General features: G+C 33.7%; 1 protein-coding gene across 1 annotated transcript; it reads right to left on the bottom strand.

The window, feature by feature from the left end:
- Positions 1-1,099: 1,099 nt before the first annotated feature.
- Positions 1,100-13,765, bottom strand: LOC134254594 (heat shock 70 kDa protein 12A-like). The gene is made up of 5 exons (XM_062737123.1): positions 13,448-13,765; positions 9,456-9,558; positions 4,466-4,593; positions 2,778-2,931; positions 1,100-2,326 (listed from the first exon to the last, which is right to left on the bottom strand). The coding sequence occupies exons 1-5, from the start codon at positions 13,763-13,765 to the stop codon at positions 1,263-1,265; spliced, it is 1,767 nt and encodes a 588-aa protein (XP_062593107.1). The 3' UTR covers positions 1,100-1,262.
- Between the last annotated feature and the right edge of the window lie 4,292 nt (positions 13,766-18,057).

Raw genomic sequence — 18,057 nt, 5'->3', positions numbered from 1 at the left:
GACGGTAATAAATATAAAATATATCAACATTGAAACCAAATATTGTTTCTTTTATCGGAGTTTTTAAATTAGTTCGCGAACTTTTTGATCACCCCTCGTATGTACACGTACAGTATTCCAAGAAATGCTGACTGCGCAGAATTTACGCGTGCATGCTTCACTGTAGACTGTATTTGTATAAAACATTTAGTATAATATAATTATATATTGCATGCCGCGGTTGACAATGGTTTTCTTCAGGTGAAATTTTCAATGTAACACTCAGCAACATGCAATATTTATAAATACATGCATATTGCTACACTTAAGGTCGTGGCTTCAATATTCAGCGGGTGATAGTCTTAACAAACATTTCTCAACGAATCAGATTCAACAAACTTACATTAAAGTTATCTCTGATTCGTTTCCCTCATCTCCCGGGAGATGAGGGAAACGAATCAGACACTTGGCTAGCGAAGATGCATTAAAGTATATTATAATAAGATAACTACGTATGTACCCGTTATAACTAAATAATTATAAAAGTATCCTTTGAAATAAGATAAATATCTCATAAATGTAATAGGAGATAAAAAAAAATAATCGTTGTTTTAGCGAGTTACTAACTCAAATAATAATTTTGTGCATTGGATTCAGGCAACATACAAGTTGTAAAAGGTATACAGATGTGACTTTGTTTGAAAATAAATTGAATCTTTATACGTTAGATAGCCTTGATATACGTACTGCACGTTTGAAATATGTTTACTAACACATACAAGTATCTTTAGGCCATTAGATGTGTTTAGACATCGATGAGAAGTTTTAGATTTAATTCTTTTAAATGCTAATTATTCTGATTGAGACAATGTGATTTAAAATATATGCTTAGAAAATTCTTACTACATTTGAACAGTATCTAAATCGAAAACACTCATTTACCATCTAGAATTAGTTTCTCGTTTTGACATAGGGCTTATCTTATTTTTTTCACAAAAATATTGCGGTTGTGGTTCACATTGACTCTTTAACGAGGGGAGATTCTACTCTGAAAAAGAAAGAAGAGGAATTTGGCTCTGGTTTGAGATTTTCCCTTGAGGGTGAAATTCCAGGGGGGGGGGATATTACTGTACAACACCGGTACTTCACGTGTATTAATTGCCAAAATATTAATGTATACAAAGTTACAAACTAGAAAATTTTGTGTACAAGTAATTTTAAATGTACATGAGTTAAATAAATAATGTCAACAAACATGTCATTTAAACTTCAGGAAAAACAATTTAAGGTTCATCTTCAAGAAATTTAAATTGGTATGACGTTTCTTTACCAGTTCTAACAACCAAACACTTCACTTCTATTTCAGTGTCCCCAAAAAGCAAGCGAACTTTGACCTCTCTGTCTAGTCCGCCAGTGGTGTCTCGCATTGGAACATCAAAACTTCCTAGATATGTGCATCCTGGATCATCTATATACATGGGGTTATCGACTTCTGATTTATACAAGGAAATATGCATACTTTCTTGGTCAGCTTTCAAAGGCGTATAAGATTTTTCTGCCTGGGCCACGTTCAAAATGAGTTCGTCGTCTTTCTTTACATGTCTACTAAATAGATCGTCACATCTGTCCACTTTATTTACTTGAAATTTCTTTGATTCTTTGTGTATTTTGTGATCGAATGTTCGAGTTGAAGCTATTCCATACGTTCTCTGTGCTATTCGGCAGTCGATCGTACTGGGATCTTTTCCAAAAAGCACCGCACCGCGGAGTACTGTCAGTCCGGCTTCCTGGGGAACAATGACCCGATACTTGGAACAAAAAGCACTTTTTATTTCATCTTGCAAAACTGGTGACTCTGAAAACCCACCTACCATAAGGATAAAGTCAACGCCTTTCGCTTTTGGTGATTGGAGAAGTTTTTTAACATGATCGACCACTCTGTCGCACGTGGTCCTAAAGAGGTCTTCAAAAGTTGCACGGTTTATTCTCAGTTTATCTAACTCTAGATCAATATTGCCTTTGTATTTGGTACATGCAATCATGCCTGCCATGTTTCCGCAAAGTTCTACCAAACTAAGAGGTATTTTCAATGTAACAAACGCTTCATCCTTCTTACTTTCGTTTCTTTTCCTCTTCTTTATTTCAAAATCCCTAAACAATTCGAAGTAGTCGGCCGTGTATGTGCGGCGAAATTCCTTCATCAGGCCTTCTCCTACAACCTCAGTTAGAACGACCTCGAAGGCTTTGTCCACACTAACCCCTCCCCAGTCCCCTCCACTGGCCCTCGTCAATTCCCTCAGTTTTCCTCCGTCTTTGACCTCAGGAGTAGTTATGTCGATAGTTCCACCTTTGAACAAAGAACCTTACAATAAGAACTTAAAGTTTAATGAATGAAAAAATGTTCGAAGTGAAATATTCAAACTTGGAAAATTAACCTAATTCATCTCTCTCAAATTCGAGTCTCGTTCATATTACAGAGAAACATTTGATTTAATTACAGTTGATTAGAAAATAAATAAAAAAAGACTGCATTTATTTTTTTTTTATCCTTATCCAACATTTTGTACAATATATAGTGCATAAAAAAATGCGGCATTTGATTTTTTTTTTACTTTGACACGAGTACAAGAATCTCAACAAAGAAATGTAGCGTACTATATTATGAAGATTTGTATATTTTCGGTTTCAATTCCAAGGATCAAATTATATGCTATGTGTTGTGACTTGTATTGAGGATGTAGATTGAAATTGTTAATTAAGGGGTTATCTTTTTTTTTTTTAGATTAATAAGTACGAACCTCCTGCATCCAGAACAAGATATTTGCTGTCCACTTGAAAAGAGTCTATTCTGTTATTACTTTCTTTGAGTTTTGCCACAGGTAGATGCTTGCACCAAATGGAAGCTGCCTCTGGCTCTAGTGCGATTCGTAGTTTGTCTTTGTCTATACCTGCCTATAGAACATTTATTATAAAACCCTAAAATCCTGTTTAAACATAACTGTAGTTAAACGCTTTCTTAAAAACTAATAATCTGTGTTAAAAAAGTTGGTTCCATAATGAATTTTCTTTTGGAAATTCCAATGTAGTGTTTAACTATGTTTAACTAAAAAGATTTGTTAACAAGATTGTGCTTTGATTTATAGCAATATATTTCTAGCAAAAAACTATAGGATTTTTCCCATTTCAAAATACACGTTCATAAAATGTGTTTAATAAACCCAAACGATAGAACGTAAGGGATAAATAACGAGATGGTGTTGAATAGTTTAGAGAAAACATTCTCTCCGAGGGCTGAACGCCCGAGGAGGGGATGTTTTCTCTAAACTTTTCAACACTATCGACACTAAAATTCACTCTCACACTAAAATTCACTATCGACACTAAAATTCCCTACTTTGGGCCCCAAAGAAACGTTTACCCATTCAAATATCCAACTTGCTGTAATACAATAGGATGTAGCCCATTCAAATATCCAACTGTGACACGAGACAATAGCTGAATCGAACACCCATTTTATTCATGGACTGGTGAGCATGAAACTTCATGGTGCTGATTTCATTTCAACCCTTTTCATTGTATTGAACAGTCAAGAAATCAGACGAAGAATATTTTTTCATCCAATGTAAATTAAAGAGGTTCAGATAGTGTTTTGAATAGTTTTGACCTGAAAGCTGAAGAAAACTACAGAATTTTTATAAAAGGTTGGGATTTTTGTCATTGATTGTTTGTTGAGGAAAAGCGTTGGATTCTTAAGGAGTTCCATTCGGACGATACATGTAATAGTGCTTAAACAGATACATTTAAAAAGATTGGCGGTGTTATGCTGAACCTGCTGTAAAAAAAATTCCATATCAAGATCTGCAATTAAAATGGTGTCGAAAAATAGGTGGGCTGTCAATTGTTTAAGTTCTTTTGGGATAAAGAATGAAACAGAGATGAATCTCGGATAATCTGAAGGGGTTTACTGATAACGGACCCTGAAATAATATTCAGCAATAAGAAGTGATGTAGTTTAAGATTCAAGGTGTAAATGTATTTATATGTCAAAAAAGTGATGCTTTCATAATTTAAGAAACGTTTCTAAAAGTGTGCAAAATTCGGAGGAATTGTTATTTTTGTGAGCATTGGAAGTGCATTTGAAACACAATAAATGTGATAAATGCGAAGTTATTACGGTAATTCCATGTGCACTGGAAATAAATTCTAATAGTGTGGCAAATTTGGAGTAATTATTTTATTTTTCATATGCATTGGAAATACATTTTAAAATTGTTTTATCTCTTTTGTTCATTGTTTTATGTTTTATGCACCTCAGTTGGGTATATAAATATCCAACCGATAGGCAGTTGGATATTTTGAATATCCAACTGATGGCCAGTTGGATATTTTGAATATCCAACTGGTGCTGGTTGAATCGGTAAAATAAACGTAGACTAATAACAATGGGTGACGTCATAGAAGTTTTTTAATGCTTATTATTCATTACCTGTTCTGCAGCCTTCCTCAAGAATTGTTTTGCATTATTATCCGAAATTGCGGGAACGGTGACAACCCAAAATATATCCTTATCTGTAGCAATGGAATTCCTTTGTTCTAAATCTTTAAATATATTTCCTTTTAAGTAGCGTATGGAATGAGCAAAAATATCTACAGCCGGTATCTCTCTGTTTAAAATGTCAGGAATTGTCGTGTTCATTGTTAGCGGGGGACCACATGTCTTTGAGTTTGCTTTAAAATTAATTATATATATTTTAAAACAGTTTATGAATAATTCTCTTGATATATCTTACCAGTCTTCTTCCTCTCCAAGATTTCCCTTTCCAGACGTTTTCATTCTTGACAGACCCGATATACATTGAGACGTTAAGACCAATTCTCAAAAATGACTCAGAACGCTATTTAAAGCACATAATCAATTTGTCATGTAATTCAGCAACTGGTTGATCAAGGCATTTTGCTAATTTCATGCGGCTCTAATATGCTCTATTCCCATGCATTTATCATCGACTTAGGTCATTAAAATGGGATTTTTACCCAACGATTCTAAAATAAGGCTCATTCTCAAGTCGAATGTCTGATTTCACAATCTTCTTACAGGGGTCAGATAGGCCATATATCAGACTATGTGGGAAAAAATGTGTGGTTAAATTTCTTTCATATCATATATAAAGAGAGATTTTGTATCCTAGACCAAAATATCAAAGTTTCAGAAAAATTGTATTTGAGGAAAAATTTGGCCTATCTATTGTGTGTTACCTTATGTGTTGAAACTAAAAGTCCATGACCTCAATCCTTGAGCCTTGATCAATAACTTTTGAAAGTACAACAATAATTCAGATATCTAAAAGTGACTCTTACAATTGTGTAACAATTTTTATTTCATGCTTCTAAATATTTTGAAGTCTTCAATATTGTCTTTTACAATATAATTAATATGTGTTCTGAGAGAGAGAAAGAGAGAGATTTGGTTAAACTATTATTTTTTTTATTTATTTAGTGCAGTAAGGGGAGATTAAGGTATTCAATGTATAATGAAGGGATTTTGAACATTTTTAAATAATTCTAAACTAGTTAAAAACGCATTGCTACATGTAGATAACGTGAAAAGTATAATGAACCAAATTCACAAGACTGAAAACATGTAAGGAGACGATCATTTTGCACGTAAAAAGTTTTTAAAGAGTTATCTGCCCTTGATTAAATAAAAAAAAATCTAATTTCTCCAAATGTGTGCGGTAAATAATTTATTTTATTTAAAAGTTTAATAAAGAGAGAATTAAGACATATTTTTTAACCGAGAGATTTATTTGAATTTCAAATAACTTTTTTCAACATCTTAAATTAAAACGTGTGCTGTCCATGGATTTCAATGCAAAATTCAAGGTTCAATTAAATGGACAGTATATAATAAAATTGTGTAAATATTTTGGTTGGGCATTTAATTTGATAACATATATTTTCAAAATGCTACCATTATTAAAAATATCGGATATATATGAATATATAAATATTCATTTATTAGGTACAAATTGAAAATATGGTCGTTATACATTGAATACCTTAAATCCAATTCGTCTATCGGTCCATCTGTCAGTATGTCACGAAAACTTTAACATTGGTTTGTTTCTTGTTTATCGTCCCTCTCGAGAATTTTTCACTCATACGGAGACGCCACCACCCACTTGCCGGTGGAGGGCTGCAGATTTATACTTATACTCGGCACTCGATCAGCTCCTCAATTCGCGAAACTAGAACAGACACTCAACCACTGCGCCACACAGGCGCTCTTTACCTAATTATCCTCTCCGTGCCCCGGGGAACGCATGAGGCTGTTCAACAAAGAATACCGCTTTGGCGGTTACTGGCAACAATCTGCCCTAGGTTAAAAAAATGAATGAGAAGAGATATCTCAGGGCTTTCATATTTCCTATGTAGATTAGCTTTGATAAGACCTTTCAATAAAATCAGACGATTGAGCAATTTCTGTGCATTTGTTAAAAATAAGCAGGTCCAAAGTTTAGACATTACAATTCCTTTCTGAAATTATATAGTTTCAAAAATGACAATTTCTTTTATGAAAAATAATTATTGGTATCCATTGGCACGGTCAAACGATCCATCAATTAATAGAAATTAAGAGAGAATATGAGAGGGAAATTAAGAGGGAATATGTTGTTTATCTGAAGGGAATAAAACAGTACAAATAATTTAAAGGTGCATATTTTAAATATTATACATGTACTCAGTAATTCCTTGAAGTGTAGAGCTGAGCGTAGACTTTTTCTATAAGATAATCAACAGTATCAATATGCTGAAATATAAACATATACTACTAGTATCTCCTTATCTATTCTTTTAGTACATATATAGCATTTAGCATAATTTTTTAAAAAGATATCGTTGTTCATTTAAAGCAAAATTTATGTTTTTCATATTTCATTCACAACTAAACTTCAGATCAGTTTTAAATCCAGAAGAAGTTGAAACTTCCACCGTCAACTCTTTCCCCTGTCCACCGTGTACAACTGTAACCTTGAATTCTGCCTTGTTGCCGCGTGTGCTATCTTGCACTGGAACACAAACGTTTCCCATGTAATCGCACCTGCTCTCTTCTAAACGCCTCGAATTCTGATTTTTTGATCTGAACAAAGAGACTGATAATTCTGCATTTTTCCCATCCCCCTGATTACTTTTCTGTACCTGTGGGATTATTTGAAGTAAGATCGTATCATCACTTTCAATACATTTGCTTTCAACTCCAACAACATCATCTGTATATAATTCTTTATCGTGTAAAAGTACTGCGCCTCTCAGTACAGCAAGGTCAGGTTCGACAGGTATAAGAATATCTATATCTGGAAATGTTTTTCTCAAGGCATTTTCAAAGGGTACCGACGTAGAAAAGTCACCCACCAAATGTATTGTTTGAATTTCACTGACGTTTGATAATCGAACCACCTCGTTGAGATGATCAGTGATTTCTTGACATAATGGTTCAAATAACCCAATAAATATATTAGAAGGAAACGCGAGTTTATCGCGCCTCCACTCTAAGTTATCTCTGTAAATAGATCGATTTGTAAGTTCAATTACAGGAAAGTGTGCAATGAAAGAATATGGGAAGCTCAAGTAAATTTTGCGCACCTTATGTGTTCTCCCTGATATCGACCTTTTTCTTAGTTCAAATGCGCGAAGAGATATTGGTAATCCCCTGGTTCACTTTTAGCATATCTTTCCAATGCTTCCTCTCCTCCCACGATGTGACAGAGCATTTCCTTGAAAGCTGTGTCAACGCTTGTTTCTCCGCAGTCTCCCCAGCTCGCTCTTTCTAATAGTTTCAGGCTTCCTCTTGCCTTAACCTCATGGACAGTGATGTCAACTGATTTAGCTATCAGAAAAAAGAGAAAGAAAATGAAAGAAATGTATTTTACAATGATTTTCGGTTGGTCTATTGAAGTATAACAATGCAGCACATTTTTTTTCTGGTGCTATAGGTGGGGATGGGGTGAAGATTGAGGGAGAGCATATCAGCAATAGCTAGACTTTTGACTGTTTTTAACGTATTATTGGGAAAGTGATGTCTATACTTTAAATTTACTTTAAATAAAATTGAATGAACAGCAGGCCAAACTTTTGTCCAAATAACTAGTAAATGTAGATTTTCATGATATAGGCAAAGATTGTAAGAAAACAATTTAGAAATGAAGTTACCTCCAATATGAAGCACAAGATGTTTACTTCCTTCTTCTAGATTTTTTTTCTGTTCATCAGAGTCGTAACATTCCTCCAATGGTAAGTGTGTACAACACATAAAAGCAGCTTCCGACTCGTATGCAATTATTAATTTGGAACCATCTATCTCAGCCTTTGGTAATTACAAGGTGAAACATTTGTTAACATCATAATATCAGTATAAAAACTAACAGAGTATGGTTTTAGTGTTTTTCAGAACAAAATAATAAATGAGAATTTTTTTAATAACTACTTTGATATATCTATCACCTGATGAAATTGACTGTTTTACTTCAAATTCATTTTTGACTCTAAATGTTATATTTAATTTTTGTTTAATGTGATATTTGGTATTCTAAAATTATTGTGTTTTAAAATTTGCATTTTACAATTCTTTCTCATTTTAATTATTAAGTGTTCATTCAATTACTGAGTGACACTTGTCGGACACCAGTGGGACAGAGTGCTTATGCCCAAGGACATTTTAATCACTTTTACAAACAACATATATTTTTTAAATTATCGGCGTTCTTTTTGTCCATGTCATCAAAGTATTTCATTAATTGTTCACTGTATCACTTTTACTCATTGTCAACACCTGTCATTTTTAACTCATTGTACATTTTCCCATAAAAACAATTGTCAAATTTTACTAAAACAGTTCGGAGGCCGGGTGTACTACCGGCCACACGTCCGACTCGTTCCTCCATCATGGTGTAACTATTTCTACTTTTAACAGTTTGGAGGCTATGGTCATATACAACTGGTTATTGTTTTTTGTTGTTCCATGTTAGTCATTTTCATCGTTGAGACTTTATAATAAATTCGGAAACCATACTTATTCCTCGTTACTTTGGACTTTTTATATGTGTCATCGGGAAGAGTCCTTGGAATACGGCTCAACTAATTCCGGCCAACGACGCCACTCACTTCCCTTGCCAACAGTCCCTCTTGCCCGATCTACAACACATCTTTTAGACCCAAACTAAGCGGCTATATATCCGTATTCATTATATACTTATAACGAATTCGTAAAATAGTTGGGTATTCAAACAAACTTCGCTAAATCTGTGAAATCGCGTGTTCGTACTAATTTACTGAACGAGTTTTACTGAAATTACTCACTATTTTTGCAGCTTCTCTGAGGAAGTGTTTACCAGGATTGTCCCAAATTGCAGGAATTGTCAAAATCCAACAAAATTCCTCTTTAACAATTACATGTAATATTCTTTGAGGAATGTTACCCAAAAGATGATTTTTGAGGAATTTGATAGCATGTGAGAAAACTTCTACTGCTGGTAGTTCTTTACCATGAATGTCTGGAATTGTTGTACTCAATGTCAGTGTCTGTAAATGAAAGAAAATTTGCCAATGGGGAAAGAATACGAAAGGGCAACTGATGTGACCAAGATATAAAGAGTTAAAACAAGCGTCCCTACTAACCAGCTCTACAGGTTTTAATAAAGCAGATTTGAATTTAAATGAGAGAGAGATTTGTTAACAAATTCATATGTATCTCTGCAATGAAAGATAGAGGTTACTCTTACTCTAAAAATGCGAGCTACAGAAATACACGCATCGTGTTTACTTTGATTGTTCAAGTCTGTAGTTATTATTGATCTATAAACAAACATTCATTTTTAAGCGCTAAGCGCAGCGCAGAGCGCTTTCTGTCAGCGTAAATCTACTTCCGTTCTGGTTCCAGCGCCACTATAAGCAAGATAAATAACTCCACTTGTAATTCTAAAAATATGCAACTGGAAATCCCTGACTCTCTTCCTGCTATTTTTAGTGAAATGCTGCGTTACGTTTATTTCTAATAATAGAAGGCAAAGATGTTCCACAGTTAGTAGATAAGAGAAGTTCTTATCATGCTCTTCTCTATACATTGTAGTTCATTTAAATCATGTCGGCACACATTACTTTGGTACCATGTAGCTTACAATTGCTGCTCCTTTAGCGCAAATACTTAATTAAAAAACACTATATTATTAATCATGTACATCTACATGCAATATAGTGATTGAATATTCAATACGCACCCGGTACATGATTTAAAACTCAGATGGGATTTTGATTAAGTTTTTAAATCTCAAACTGGAAGTGAGTTATTCAGTAAAAGAAATCACATAAGATTGATTTACAATGTACTACTTACATAATATGGTACAGTCTATATATCCATATAAACTATAATTATTTTTTTCTTCTAGATCCTTATTTTAGGCAATGTAACTAAAACAAGCCTTTCAATTAACATCTTGCACCATGCTGAGATTTATCAGTGAAGTTGATTTTCGCATCTAAGTATCAATTAGTAACAGACTGGAATGCATTCAAGGACGGTCTTTTTTAATGTCTATACTTGTGTTGTACATAATTCGAAAGGAAGGACAGTTTGTTGTTGTACAGACATGCATATGTAGAGCATTGATGGATGTTTTTTCAACGCATCCACTCAAATTGTAAAACTTATTTCTCGGAATACATGTAGTGTGCTCTAAAATTGTGCGTGTAGTGTGCAGGATATGGCGAAAAATGCTAAAACTTTATTCTAATGCAATTGTTTTGTAAAACACGTTTTGATTGGCTAAAGCACTGATGTTTGAAGCAGTAAAACGAGCATTAACGAGGCAGAAAGCTTTTCATTGTGACGTCATAATAGAGCGACGCAAAAACACAATGCTCCGTGACGTATTTCATGTAACAAAACTCAACAAAATAAGACGTAAACAACAAAGAAAATGCAAGAATTGCATTAGAATGGGAATAAGTAATCTACTAATTTGGTATTTGCGACCGTTAATGCTGATTTAACGGTCGCAAACATCCGTTTTACCGGCTCCGCGTAAAACTCGGTTTGCGACCGTTAAATCAGCATTAACGGTCGCAAATACCAAATAAGAAAACAGTTATTCCCTAAATTAACGTTCTTAGCAATGGACAGAAATAGGGCTGATGAAATGTTATGCAACCGGTGTTAGTAATACTTGAAGTAGGAAACGCCGAATAAATAGTTTATGTAAATATGTGTCTCATCTGTGTTACCGATTCTTAATGAAGACTAAACAAAAGCAGAATAATATAATTTTGTATACCTTCATGAAGATTAATTAATACTTGAGATTAATACTGTATTTTCTTTCTTGGACTCTTGAATTATTAATCATTGAAATAGCAGAAATATTATGATCAATCATTTTTTTCAGTATTCCATTCCAACTAGCACAACAGTGTTGTATATATGTTTTTCCCTCTCAGCATGTTTTGCACGGTAATGAATATCATACATACACAAGTAAAGAATGGTGGAAAGCATCAAGCGTCCGCAAAAAATATTGAAGCACTATAAATTATTTCAACAATAGTCAAAAATACTTTTGGGGGTTAAATGGCGTATTTTTAATCCAAAGAAGAAAAGTGTAAAAAAAATTTACTGCAAAAACGTATCATTTACTAATGAGTGACACATATTGTATGATTCAACAAAAATGTTACCGCAAATACATGTACGCTATAAATCATACATTTGAAAATGAGAGATTACAGGATTGCATCAAAAGATAAATATAATATCTTTATCCTAAGATGTATATTTACATATTATCTCTGACATAAAGGGTGTTAATTCTACGGATGTTCATTTAATTTACATAGAGTTTTGTCATATGACGTTGTTACAAATATGATGTCAATTTTCTATTTGAAAAACTTGTAAACGCAGAATGAATTTGTTATTAAATATGATCACCAGAAGATTTTATCTTTCAGTTGCACGTAAATGAGAGGAATTTTAGCGACATTTTCAAGTGTTCACATTTTTTTTCAAATGCAATGTATACATTTTCCTGCAAAAGTATAGCTACATGTACATTTAGAGTTTACATTTCATCGGAAAACTCGATTAACATCTCTCTTCCAATAAATTGCAATTTATACGCAAATACGACCTGTTATAGATTCCTACAAGGCGATGGAGAAAAAAATAATTTTACACGGAAAAATATTTTCTTGCAATTTCGTGTACAGAACTGTAAATGAGATTGATTGATCTTTTGACATAAGAAGATAATGTATAATGCTTGAAAAAAAGGCATGATATTATGTTGGATTTCATATCCCAACGGGGTTCACAAAATCGGGACTCACATACTTTTTGACAACTGTGCTCGACCTAGCGCTATCCCACTGTCAAAATATCGCTTAAAATTCAATACAACAGGGCATTTTAAATTCAAATATTTCTGATAAATTTCAAATTAATATACTTAGCGCTTCCCAGTACTTTCAGTACTTTGATTAATATATTCGATCAATGCATACTATTAGTGCAAGATATATTACTGTATTCAGCGGCGACTCACACAAATTGTTCCGACGAAAATAGTTCCATCATTAATAAGTAGATACAACATAATTGTTCATGATAAGAATAATGTTGTGTATGTCATACGTAAAAGAAACCAAAATTAATGTTAATTTTTCCTCCAAAGATCACTTTCCCCCCTAAATGAAAATAAAAAATGTTAATATTCCTACGCTCGCTCCCTCCTCAGCTTTTTTTTTAACATGTTTGATAACAGAGAATATATAGGTCATTCTTCGGTTGATATTTTTTCACTGATGAATTGATTATACTAATATCAACAACTGTAGTAAAATCATCTTAATTGTTCGTTAATTATCATATAGTTTCATCTAAGAGAAAAAATAATCATTCTGTGTGTGTAGTATATTAAATGACGGAATTTTCAATCCCTGAGCAGATTCCTGCACATGTGTAGACAAACTACACATCGGGAGAGTACCTGTAAAATGTGTAACAAAACCCGAACTGGCCGGGGATTTCTAAACTGACTGTCGTTTAATTTTTATGAATCAAAATTTGTATTCATGTGATCTAATTATGAAAAAAAGTTCTGTCTGCCATCGTAACTTCTCTGTTTGCGGGAGTCCGTTTGACAACTCAATCGCACGTGTGTATAGACCAAGGCTAACTGGTCTTGCGGACATAGGTATGTGTACTGTTTGTTAGCATGGTTAGGATATTGGGTGACCGTAATGCTACGGACTCACGAAATTTACACAAGTTCTATAACTGGACAGTGCAGTTTTATTTTTATAAATGTCATTAAACACTGTTAAACATATTAAATCTAAAAGTCGAATATCTTTGGATATGGGGTAACCCTTATCTATTCTTGTTACTTTTGACTTTCTACCCCGGAATACTCACTGTTGTCCTGATCTTGTCATTAAGTAACATTTTAAATCTATGGAAATAATAATAGTCCTCCTTCTTTTCTTCTTCAGCAAGTCTTTCATACCGATCCTCTGCTTCATAACCAAAGTCCACAAATTCTCTCTTTTTGTTTAACAAGACTGTTGTAGATGTCATGTTAGACATCGTGCCATGTTGACGCCATGACGGGATATAAATATCTGACTGGTCCTTCTTTAAGTTATATGTAAATCCAAATGCATAGCTTGAACGAGTTGTGTCAATGTCTATAGATGCTACCACAGAATAACTATCATAATCAGTTTCCGCCATTCTGTCAAAAAAAATTGTCAGATAGAGCATGTGTTTACATATGTATACCTGAGTTGACCCAACCCAAGAAAGGGGACGATCATATTTATCATTTTATCCAAATATAACAAATGTGAGCGTGAAGGCAGTATCACAATTAGAGACTCATTAAATCCATTACATTAATTCTCAATTGTTTAAGTAGAGTGGAAAATAATTTTTTTCTCAATAATGTTACGGTATAATATTTTTCTTTTGGTATTGTTTAGTCTGGTCACAAAACGAAACATCTGTATATTTTAAACTTTTTCTTACCTGTGCTTTTCCTATAAAATCAAAACGAAAGTACAGATTATCATGATTATTGAAACATTTGAATACATACACAGTCAAGGTAATCAAATAAGGTAAAACAGTACTGACCTAAAGGGGATATTTAATACCTGAATTCCGATATTATTTGCATCATCTCCGCTCTTAAAACGTTTGGGAGATAAAATTTCTTTCTTTATAGTATATAATGTCAGGAGAGGGCTCTGTGTCAGAGACTTTACTAAATATAAGTGTCAGATCAAGAAGTAGAATAAGAGGTGCACAATTGCATTATGTACTAAAGAATCAGTGAAAGTATCATTAAATTTTATGCAGTGGTATAGGAGGAGTTGCGGATAAGAGATCGGTACCCTTCAATATTATTGAAAAAAAAAATGGCAGTGTCCATGTTTTGCTCTGGAAAACCTAAAATATGTGTCCGATCAGAAAGTAAAATAGAAGATGCACAATGGCAATATCATAAATATGTAATAAAGATTCTGTGAAAGTTTCATCAAATTTCATACAGTGGTATGAAAGGAGTTGAGGATAAGAAATGGGTACCCCAAAGCGTAACAAACGGATGGATGGACGTACAGACGGACGGACATACCGATTACAGTATACGGAGGGTATAAACTCGCTTGAAGTGAACTTTCAGCAATCTTACAAATAATCCAGCGAACTTATCACTAGTCTTGTTGAGACGACTATAAAGGGTTGGGAGATGGATAAAATATACAGATAATAGTTAAATAATGTGTATAGAATTAGAGGTTGAAAGGTAGTTCATTGACCGATGCTGGAAAGTGGAGAAATTCTCACCAGAAGTGCGCAAAAAATATTGCGCCGTAAATTGCATCTTTTTTGCATTACGGGATCTGTAGCGTTATGGTCAAAGACAAATATATAAACCATAATGCTACAGATCTGCAGCTAGCAAACAGACAGACAGGACAAAACAATATACGCCTCGGATCTATCGTTCGGGCGCAAAATTATGTAACCGATTTTTGGTTTGAATCTTTAATAATGAAGTATATTGTTTGTCTCAGGATTGAACCGGAAGTTTCTGAAAAGACTAAAGTCTTCACTTCCAAGCTCCGATATCTTTTAAAATGAAGGTAAAGGACAGAGAAATAAACCTAAGATATGAAGTAAAGCACGTGGAGTTTTGGAGGGGACAGGAAAGGGTTCCTTGGGAATGAACTGAAATCCATTTCATGTTAGAACTTTATGTGGTTAAAAAAATAAATTTTATAACCTGCTAGACCTGCTTCTGATTCTCCTTATGAACAGGCAAAACTACATTATGTAGAAACGATGTTCATTCTGCTCATTTACATATTCGCCATATTGGAGCTATAGTGGCGGAAAAATCCATTAATATTTATATAAAGAACTTACAAAAATTGCAAATTTTTATGAACTAATGTTTCGGTTAAATTTATTTTGGTTTTTCATTATATCTTCTATCGGAAATAACAATAATTTTAGTGCTAAAGTGACCTTAACTCGAAAAGAAAATGACGACGTGAAATTTTCTCACTTTCTCCATAAATAAAAATGTAAAGTTTTGAATAAACATCTTTGACCACAGATTCTTGGATCTTGGTTGATTAATATATATATGTACCTTATTGATATGTATTAAAGTAAAGGTATATATGGAGGCTGCTCAAGTCGCTTGTTTACCTGGATAGTTCGTTGAAAATATTACTACTCCTACCGATCTTTATGCACCAGACTCTTGAAACATTGATTAAAAACCCTCACATCTTGCAAACAATCCAAATTTATAGAGGCATCCTAAGAAATTTGAATGTAAGATGAATTATTTCAGAACTGTTTAATTTCATCGGAATGCCTCTAGAATTTTGAAATGTCTGGAATTGGGATTTAGTCTTTGCACTTAGTTCCGGGCACGTTTAAGGAAAGTTTGAAAAAATGTTTAAAATCACGTTTTAGGAATTATTTGCAAGATATTAGGGGGAATTAAAATTGTTTAAATGAAGGACCATTGGTCCAACCCCCAACCCCCCACCCCACCTATAGACAGTTAAACAAGATATAACAAAGATATGATAGTGTCATTAAAAATGTTCTCTTCAAGAGCCACTGTGGCAAAAAGCTGAAATTTATGTAAAGCACCATGGGGTAGTGTACGTTTAGACTATGACCCCAGTGGTAGGGCTGGGCCACAATAATGAATGAATGAAAGTTTTACATTTAAATAAATAAGCAAAACATTGAAAAATCTTGTCAAGAAGCCCTGGACCAGAAAAGTTGAAACTGTTGTGGAAGCTTCCTGGGGTAGTGTACATTTTAAATTGTTCAAATCATGACCCCTGTGGGTAGGACGGGACCACAAAAGAAAATCCAAGTTTTATGTTGAACATCGTCGGAAACCCACGGGTGATCTCGTCTACAGTTACTTATCACGTGATAAGTAAAGACGAGATCACCCGTGGGTTTCCGACGATGATGTTGAAATGTAAAATAGCAATCTTGAATAATCTTATCTTCAAGAATAACTGAAACTTATGTGAAAGCATCCTGGTGTAGTAAATATTATACATTTTTCAAATCATGACTCCAGGGTAGAGCGAGGCCACAATAGAAAATACAAGGGGGAATCTGATGAAGAACAGCATGGCCAAAATTACATAGGTGAACGTTATGGGCACTTGGGTCTCTTTGTTTTCTTATCAATTTTTGTTCTTTTTAATGTGTGTATGCTTTACCATAGGCAAATATTTTCGGTGTTTGTGGGATTTTTGTAAATTGTAGAGATTGTACATTTAGTATTAGATGAAATATCAAATAAAATTTGGATATAATTGAGATTTATTTTTTTCACTTCTTATCTGTCGATCTATAGGCACTTCGCCCGCCTTATTCCCCCCACCCCCAATCTTCTTCGTAATTATCTGCCCTTGGAAGAAGGCGTTGCCCTTTATTAAAAATATAAGAAATTCAAATCCACTTAACTTTTAACTATTACAGCTCGAGAGTAAATTTGGAAGGCCATATGAGGTTTGCCAATCCATTTATAAGGCCTGTCGCGAAAAAGTATTTTACATGTACCTCAAGACAATCTAAAATCACTATTCTGGTCCGTAGAACGAGGAGAGGGACAGGGGGTACAGTCATTTACTTTTTCTGCGTAGAGTATTTTGCTACAGTAAATTTACATGTAAATGCTGTCCCCTTATTTGTTGCTGTAAGTGTTACATTAAATCAATTCCAGGGTTTGGGGTTTTCAATATTGTAGCTGATTTCAATTGGTGTGATTTTAAGGGACTGCCGAAATATCCTAAACTTATCGTTGGGTCATGATTCGAACAAATTCGATTCTGCAATGTATAGAAAACATGCCAATAATAACTTCACTATTTCTGAATTACATCCCCTTAGATGAAGACGCTGTCCTTCATTTGAACAAACTTGAATTCCATTCAACCTTTGTGGAAAAGTTTGGTTAAAATTGATCAAATAGTCCTGGAGAAGAAGTCAAAAAAGTGAAAAGTTTACAAACGAAGGGATAGACATACAGACAGGCAAAGCTTATGTGATTTTTCAGATCAGGTGAGATAAAGTCACATAGGGATTTACATTTACATATATGACACGATATACAGATGATATTAAATAACGATAACCAATGAGAGATCAAGCCTGTCCTCATATAATAATTATGACTTCATTTTAAAAATAGTAATAAAAAGTATTATAGATTAAATTTAGGGATGGCAATCGATTGCAGAATTGCTAATCGGTTAATCGCAAAATGTTCCGACCGATTAATCAGTTAGTCGTATCAAGATACGACATTTTCTTTTCGTATACACAAAAAAGGCTAAAAAGACGTTAGAAGTTACATTTTGTTTATTACTTTGATCGGGGAATTTTATGTACATAAGAATATATTTTATTTCAGTTTCAATAGACAAGAAATAAAAATTAAGAAAAACGTGAATCTTGCTTGAGAAATCAGACAG

Source organism: Saccostrea cucullata, unplaced genomic scaffold (assembly GCF_032062105.1).
Source record: "Saccostrea cucullata isolate Sc308-1 unplaced genomic scaffold, CSIRO_AGI_Scuc_v1 ctg354, whole genome shotgun sequence".
NCBI classification, from domain to species: Eukaryota; Metazoa; Mollusca; class Bivalvia; order Ostreida; family Ostreidae; genus Saccostrea; species Saccostrea cuccullata.
The sequence above is the reverse complement of the archived record's forward strand: the minus strand, read 5'-3'. Positions and strand labels throughout refer to the sequence as shown.

Excerpts from the sequence above, each read along its gene's own strand:
- LOC134254594 (XM_062737123.1), bottom strand. The coding sequence starts at position 13,765 with ATGGCGGAAACTGATTATGATAGTTATTCTGTGGTAGCATCTATAGAC. Across the intron at positions 4,594-9,455 it reads CCTCAAAAATCATCTTTTGG|GAAATATATTTAAAGATTTA; the intron begins GTAACATTCCTC and ends GCTACTTAAAAG. Across the intron at positions 2,327-2,777 it reads TCTTGTTCTGGATGCAGGAG|GTGGAACTATCGACATAACT; the intron begins GTTCGTACTTAT and ends CTTTGTTCAAAG.